Source organism: Hipposideros armiger, unplaced genomic scaffold, assembly GCF_001890085.2.
Source record: "Hipposideros armiger isolate ML-2016 unplaced genomic scaffold, ASM189008v1 scaffold_162, whole genome shotgun sequence".
NCBI lineage: Eukaryota > Metazoa > Chordata > Mammalia > Chiroptera > Hipposideridae > Hipposideros > Hipposideros armiger.
The window spans coordinates 168,720-177,364 of record NW_017731512.1 but is presented as its reverse complement, the minus strand read 5'-3'; the positions used below and the strand labels follow the sequence as shown (position 1 = coordinate 177,364).

The 8,645-nt window shown below is 37.4% G+C and overlaps 1 protein-coding gene across 1 annotated transcript in view; it reads left to right on the top strand.

Moving 5' to 3' along the window:
- Positions 1–5,202: 5,202 nt before the first annotated feature.
- Positions 5,203–8,645, top strand: part of MYO6 (myosin VI) — a gene marked incomplete in the record, with an annotated part of 108,599 nt that continues 105,156 nt past the window's right edge. The window contains 1 exon segment of the mRNA XM_019651544.1: positions 5,203–5,345. Within this exon segment, the coding sequence (XP_019507089.1) occupies positions 5,229–5,345 (117 nt within the window).

Genomic DNA, 8,645 nt, shown 5'->3' with positions numbered 1-8,645 from the left:
CTGTTCTACAGTGTTTGCTCCCCAAAGCCTCTTGGTGATATGCTTCTCACCTTTCAACACGAATAAATGAAAGGTTAGCATAGTTCCTCTGAAAGGCTACAGGTTGCCTTCTTTCTGTAAGTTACTTCTATAGATTACTTCTACAGATTACTGTAGTGCTTACTTTAAAAATATCAGTTGCCAATTAAATACTAAAAATGAGATAGTTTTCAGTTGATGATAGAGTCTTTTCTCTCTTTTCCTGAATAACTTAAGGAATTTCAAGAATTTTAAATTTGCTTAACTGATTGCAATGATTCTTAGGTTTTTTTTTTAGTTTGTATTGCTGCATTGCATATGTATCAGCCTTTAATGTGTTTAAGTACAGTAGCACTGGGAATTGAGACTGTCTTTTAAAAATTCCCTTTACAGTATCTTTTTAAGTACTCTTCATATGCAAACATGCTTAGTGAGTATGAATGTTAGAATAAGACAAATTGAGATAAGAATCTAGGCCAGATTCATCTGGTCCAAGGGTTGTGGATGTCTTTGATGACAGCACTCAGTGTGACTGTCTCTTGGGTCATACTGCTCCAGTTTGGCCTGGTAGTTTGCCTAATACAGAGTTCTAGGTTGGAAATCATTTTCCTTCAGAATTTAAAAGGTATTGCGGTGACTTCCTGCTTTCAGTGTTGCTGAAGCCATTTTGATTCATGAACCTTTGCAATATGACCAGTGTTTTTTTTCCTCTTTTTCCTCTTATTTTTCTGGAAATGTGTAGCATCTTCTCTTTGTTTCTGGTGTTCTTAAATTTGCCATGGTGTCTTCTTTGTGTGTTTTTTTTTCCAGTTATTGTGTTGAGGACTTAATGGGCATTTTGGCTAGACTAGAAAATCATGCCTCTCAATTTGGGTGAATTTTATTTGGATATTTCAAAGGTTTTTTTACTCCTCAATTTTTTAAGGGGGGTGAGATGTCTGTTTTTCCTGGCATTTTGATGCTGAATCTTTTTGTCTCCTTTTCATATCTTTTGTTTGCTTCTACCTTCCCCCCCCATTTCTCTTTTTTTTCCTTGGCTTTCTGAAAAATTGCAACTTTATTCCTATACTTTTTAGTGAATATTTCATTTCTGCTATTATGTCATTGGAAGTAAATTATTCTGACACTTATTAAAACGACAAGGAAAACTTTATTCAGGACTATCGCAATCAGAGTATATAACAAAATACCATAGGTTGGGTGGTTTGAACAACAGGAATTTATTTATCCACAGTTCTGGGGGCTGAAGTCCAAGATCAGGGTGTCAGCATAATTAGGTTCTGGTGAGGACTCTCTTTTAGGCTTTCAGATGGCTGCCACCTTGTTGTAAGCTCACATGGCCTTTACTCAGTGTGGAGGTGGTAAGGAGGGGAGGGAGATGTAGGGAAGTGAGAGATGGAGAGAGAGTTCTCTCTCCCCCTTTTTATAGTGCTACCAATCCTAATGGATTAGGATCCCACCTGTATGACATTTAACCTTAATTAGCTAGCAAAAGCCCTGTCTCCAAATACAGTCACATTGAGGGTTAGGGCTGTGACATGTGAATTTCTGGGGGTCACAGTTTACTCTGTAGCAAATACATATTCGGTCTGTAACAAGGGGTATTTCAATAGGGGAAGGAGATCAGGTTCAATTCAAATATAGCAAAGACAGCTGGGGATTTATAGCCAAGGAGCAGAGTTAAGTGGGTTAGTAGATATAAACTAACTAAGAAAGCAGCCAGGGTAGGGGGTTCTTGCTAAACTGACTTAAGGGAATTCTTGTTGAACACAGGTCAAAGGTAGGGGATAAAAAACTTGATCAGATATCAGGAGTAGAGAAGTTTCTCTAAGCGAGCTTAGCAAAACTCTTGCTAAAACTGGCCTGTGCAGACCCAGTAAGGACAGGACAGACATGGGAGGCCTAGTCAAGGCCTAGTCCAGAAAGCTCAGAGGAGCCTGACTGAAGTTTGGTCAAGGAGAGAGTTTTTATCAGCATGTGGTAGTTTTTGTATGTACACCGTTAGTTGTTTCTGGAGTTTCTCATTCCAGAGACACTCCCTCTTCTGCAGGGAATAACCTGTAGGCTTCTCTTGGGGTAGTGTGGGAATGGGAAGTCATTTACTAGCAACATGGAGTGTGTGTGTGTGTGTGTGACTGATATTAGGAAATCTCTTTGTCAAACAACTTTCACCTCATCTTCCTTATGTTATACACCCTCTTTTCACCCTTGGTTCTAGAAGTATCTTTATACTATAGTCCTCATGTCTTTTGAAATCCAGTGGTATAATTTGGGTTGTTTTTCATCTTTCCCATTCCTGGGGATTCAGTTCTCTTGAGTTTGCTGTCAGTTGCCTCTCAGTCATTTGCTTTCCAACTTCCAAAATGTTGTCATTATTGTCTCCTCTTTGGTTCTCCCCATCCTTGTGGACTGATGTATTTTTAAGGAATTGCTTTCCTGCAGATTTAGGGTTTGAAGAAGAATATTAGGTGTGTGCCTTTAAATCTGTTATCTTGTCTGGGAAGCCTGCAGCAAATGGTTCAAAAGGGGAAAACAATTTGAATAGGTCAAGGGAATTTGCCATTCTTTTTTGGACTTGGGGACTTTGCTTGCTGTGATTTTTTTTTTTCTGATACTCAATTATTCCTAAATGATCACTCATGACTATTCTGTGGTTTTCCTTTATATTTAGATCTATCACAAGACCATTTTCTTGAAATTTATTGATGGCTTCAAACAAGGGATATGGGGGGAATATAAGAGGAAGAGGTGTGACTAGCATCTATTGGGTGTCATTAGAATGGTGATCTCAGTTTTATGTCACTTAATCCTCATAGCAATTCTGTAAGGTAAGTGATATTATCACATATGGGTAAGGATAATGATAATGATCAGAGAGATTAAGTAACTTGCTTAAGAGCTAGTCAGATAGTGGTAGTGCTTAGTTTCAAGCCTGGGTTTTAAGACCTTTCAACTCTTTTTTTTTTTTTCTTTTTAAACTTTTTCTAGTCTACCATCTCCTTTTACTCTTCCCAAACTCTGAATAATTTATTCATTCACCCAGTGAATATTGACTTGCCTACTCTGTGCTGGGCCTTGGGGATATTGAAAGGACTGTCCTTATGGAACAGGAATGACATCAGATATACCTTTCAATAAGATTTCTGGTGATCTGTGCAGATTGGCAAGAGTAGGAGCAGGCAGCTAAATTAATTACAGAAGTCCTGGTAAAGGGCCATGTTGGTTTTGACTGGGGTGGCCGAGGAAATACAGAGGAGCGGGTGGATTTAAGATACCTATTGGAGATAAAGCCAACAGGATGGGGGGTGGGGGAGGTGGAGGTTGATGTAGATTTAGAAGAAGCTGGAAGAATTGAGGATGACTCAAGGTTTGGTTTGAACTGAGTGTTGTTGGTGCCTTTACTGGTTAACAACAGGCTGGGGTGGTGAACAGAGTAATACTATAATAACAATGTTACATCTATTGTATCTATGAAGAAGTATCCAGTAGGCAAGTAAATATCTGGGAACTCAGCAGCGTTCTCGTTTGGAGAAATAAATTTGGGCATCATTCACCTACACATGGTATTTAAGGCCATGGAATTAGATATGAATATCCAGGGAAGGTGTGTATGTGTAGATGTGGTAATGTAATTTTGAAGCAGTGTTACTAATTCACATCTATAGAGAATCCTCATTTAATTTCTTAACTCAGAATTATACTTACACCTAATAGCATTTGCTGCATGGGGAAAGTGAGTCCCCATGACTGTGTAGCCATGACATGGAAGACATTAACCAACAATCATATTGCAGACATGCCTATAGTTAGCAGCTTTTTGATTGAACTATATACCAAACACCTTTGACTTTCATGAGAGACTAGATCTGAGAACACTGACATGGGAAATCCCAGATTTGAGAATGCCACACAAGAGGAGAGTTATGGCACATGCATCAGCTCTTCTTTAAGGATAGATAAGTATTGAAAAATAAAATTTCATCGAGATGCTAAAACTATATAGAACCTCTGGGATCACACACTAGCTGATTCACTATTACACATTAGCCACATAGAATCCAAGCTCATTAAAATTAAATATTTTACATTTCATGGTCCCTTCAGGGTACTCTCAAAAAACAGAATTGTAAATGTTAGATCTGAGAATGCCAAGCATGAAAGACGCTTTTTAGGAACACTTGAAAAATTAGATTAGAATTTACAGGAGGCAAAATCTGGAAACAATCTAAATGTCCGTCAGCAGGACAAGAGGTAAACAATTGTGGAATAGTCACTCAGTGGGCTAGTGTACACAACAACACGGTTGAATATCAAAAACATTTTGTTGAATGAAAGAAGCCAAATGAAAAATCATACATCCTGTATCATTTCATTTATATAATGTTCAAGAAAAGCCAAAACTAATCTATGATGATAGAAACCAAACAGTAGATGTGTGTGGGGAATAGAAATTGACCAGGAGGCATGAGCGAACTTTCTGTGGTGATGGAAATGTCCTAAATATTAATAGGGTGTTTGTTAAATGGGTATATCTTTTGTATGCTTAGGTTTTGTACATTTCACTGTAAGTTCTACCTCAGTAAAAAAAAAAAAAAGAAGAAAACAACAAAAACAGTATGCTGAGTGGTTCTGTGAAGATGTGTGTAGGGAGCACTTTAGTGAGGCATCTCTGTAGTCTGATTGTCAGGGAAAGTTTCCCAGAGGAAGTAATCTCTCACGTCTTTCACTTTTATCCCTGTAGGTCTAAAATGCCTTATTGTTCAACTCTAACTCCACACAATAACATCTATTCCTGGGACAACTGTTTGTGCAACCTAGACTACTGTAGGTAGTAAAAGGGAGTGCTAGTATATATCACACTGGGACAATAGATAAAACCTGTGACCATTACCCTCTTTCTGTACTGCTAAAAGTGTAGTACTTTACTGCAGTCACAACCAAGGAATGCCCAGTAGCAGAGCAGTTGTTACCTGAGGGTAGAGCTGACTCTGCTTGATCCTTATCTAAAGGTGGATAAAGGTCATGGCTGGGTACAATGAGATGGGAGGGGCTGGAGAGCACCTGTAGGAGGGGTGGACTTGTGTTATTATGAATTGCAATTTCCATGTCAATTTTTAAAAAAGATATGTATTTGTTTTTTATTTCCAAGTTATTCATGTTGCTTTATTTGCTCCTTTGACACAGGAAATAGTGGATAGCTCACTTCAAACATGGAGGATGGAAAGCCCGTTTGGGCGCCACACCCTACAGATGGATTTCAGATGGGCAACATTGTGGACATTGGCCCTGACAGCCTAACAATTGAACCCTTGAACCAAAAAGGCAAGGTGAGTGTCTCACAAACATTTCAAAATTCTATTTCTTTCTAAGGTGTCTCCCTTCTCAATGAAGCAGGTATTCTTAGTAAAGTTTAGGGAAAAGCAATTTTCAGGTAAATGAATCTTAGTTTTCTACTGAGTTATTTGATTAAATCAGAAGTACATACCTTAGGGGAAAAACTGTTGCCCTATGATAAAATCACACAGAAATTTAGTGAGTCTTTCATTACATTTTAAAGAAACAAATAGCATTATGATAAAATACAAACTATTTTTATTCCTTATACATATTACTAAAATTACTAATGTATCTGTGATGTATGTACCATGTTACAAAGCAAAAGTATGAAAAGCGGGATTATGTTATCAAATTTTGCTTTTTACTTTAACTCCTGGACAATTCCTTCTTTTAACCTTTTTATTTACTTAAATTTATTAAAATGGAATTAGAGTAAATTTGTTTCTATTAAGTAAAAATACTTAAGTCTTAAACATACCCATCTATTATTATTTTTGCTTTAATGATAGTTTTTAAAACATGAAAACATACTTTAATTTTGCGCACATGGTATCTGTTTCCTTTTATGCTTAGACAGCAGCTAGACAGTATTACAAATGGGAGTTTGGGGGAAAGTGACCTGGAGTCCCTTTCAGTCTTTTTGGGGACTGTAGGGTCTTTTTTTGTAGGAGATCTTCACAATTTTCAGTTTAATAAGTATTCCTGATAAATAGATCTTCTGACTAAATTATATTTGTTGGTGTTATTTCTGTTTACTTTGAACTCTGAATATCCATGCATAATTTATATTCTACTGATACATGGTTAACTACTGCCATATGACTACCATCCTTCTGGGAACCTAAGAAAAACAAGGTGGATCTCTCATGAGGTCTTTTCACAGAGAAAAATATTCTGTTACTGTAAACAACCCAAGTACCTAAATGCATAATATATAATGTGGCATGTTCGAGGCGGCCAATTAAAGATACCCTCAGGAAAGAAACGACAAAGTGTTTCTAGTTTTTTCTCTTACTAACAAGTACCTATTTGTACTTACAATGCAGTACATGTTAAAAAAAATGAAGGAATTTAAAAAATAAGCTCAGTTATTTTTATTTATTTGAACTTATAGGGGAGAAAAAATTTTCCTCTCTCAGTTTGGTTCTCTGGCTGGGCCTGAGAATTAAAACTGACATAAGACAGATTTACAGTGGAAAAAGCATAGAATTTTTATTAAATTTTCACATGCATATAGGAGCCTTCACAAGAGAATGAAGAACTGAAGAAGTGCCCAGAGCAGAAAGCTTTTCTACCTTTTAGACAAAGAAACAATTTATGAAGAACTGATAAGACAAAGGGGTTTGGGCCAGGGGCAGTATATTGTGGAGAAGTGCTTAGGAAAATAAGGGTTAGTATGACAAGGTTTGTTTGTACAGATTCCTCTTGGCCTTGAAACCCCTTCTCTGGTGATAAGATTGTCTTCCTTCCTTCTGGTATAGGGAGGGCATCTTTCACATGGCAATTATATGTGCTGCTTTCAGAAAGAAAAAGGACAGAGTGCCTTTCTTTTATCGGCTATTTGTCAAGTGCCTTCAGCTCATAATAATCAGTATGTCAGAGTAGCTTATTTTGGGGTGGCAGAAATTGAATGAGCCTTTGTTATCCTTCCAAGTCATTTTTCATTTTTGTTTAACATATTTTATAAGCACAGTAAATCATAAGGCTGAAAGGAAATGATAAGTATATATGCTAGGTATATTCTGTTATTTAGGTATATTGTTATATCCACATGTGACAAAATAGTTCAAGCATAGAAAAAATTGGATTTGTGGGTATATAATTTTTATATTTTAAATAATGTGTGTGCTTTCAACTGTGTCTTATTAGTATTAATCACATACACACATAGAACCAATAAAAACACTTAAAATGTAAATTGTGAAGCCATGAAAACTATGGATCTACAGATAATTTTATAAACTAAAGTTGAAGCTTCTTTTCACAAACATTTTTTGAGGGTTAACAAAAATCTCAGGAATTACTTTTAATCTTAATTTCTTTACTTTCTGATTGGGGTCTTAATAAATTGTAAAGTGTAATAATAACTATATAAAAAATCCACAAGAGAAGCAGTCTTTTGCCTAGATAATCAATGGTCTAGAGATCATCAGTTTTTAAATATTAAGGAATTAAGTGCATAATATGATGGACAAATCAAGTAGATCTGTTTGCTGGTACAGTAGAAGCACAGAAGAGGGATGATTTAGCTCATGCCTTTTTTTTATTTTATTGGGGGAATTGGGGAAGGGAACACTGTGTTTTTCCAGGACCCGTCAGCTCCAAGTCAAGTTGTTGTCCTTCAATCTTAGTTGTGGAGGGCACAGCTCAGCTCCAAGTCCATTTGCCATTTTCAATCTAGTTGTGAGGGGCACAGCCTACCATCCCTTGCGGGAATCAAACCAGCGAGCTTGTTGTTAAGAGCACATGCTCTCACCAGCTGAGCCACCTGGCCGCCCGTTGGCAGCTCAACAGCAGCTCAGCTCAGCCACAGCTCACTGGCCCATGTGGCAATCGAACCGGTGACCCGGTTGCTCAGAGCTCACTCTCTAACCAACTGCACCACCCAGCTGGCCCCTCGCTCATGCCTTTGATGATAGCAATTGCTTTTAAAGCTTTTTGATTGTGACCCATAGGAAGAAATAGATTTTACATTGCATTAGGTATGTGTGTTGAGTGCATGTATGTATATATCCATAAATGAAACAGAATTGGTCAAGTGAAACATCCTTACTGCATGTGATGCATTCTGGTATTTTCTAATATATTTTATTCTGTTAAAAATGCTGTCTTGAATCTCTTAATTGTTTTTATGTTCCATATTTGCAGCAGATTTGCCTTCAGGCTAACGCCCTAAATATATGGCCTTTAAGGGTCGACATTCTCTTTTCCCTGCCTACTTCACTAGTCTTATTTTTTTGTCAACCAAGAGTTGCTCCTTCATACTCTTGCCATATGCTTATTCTTGTGAATCTGTTTCTCTTTCTCTTCCATGCTGCCCCTCCACAGTGTTTATCAACCCCCCACTATGCACTAGGTGATATTGGGTGCTTTGTGTTGTTCATTCACAGTACTCTTTTTGCCTGGAATGCCACTCTCCATAGCCCTTTGCTTAGCAAATACTTTCGTATCTCCCAAGACTGATTGAGGTCACCTCCTTCATGAAAAATTTCCAGTTATCCAATCCCTCCCTTATTTCCCTCCCATGCTGTAGAATTTACTGTCGATTACTCCTTCCTTTGAGGAGTGGT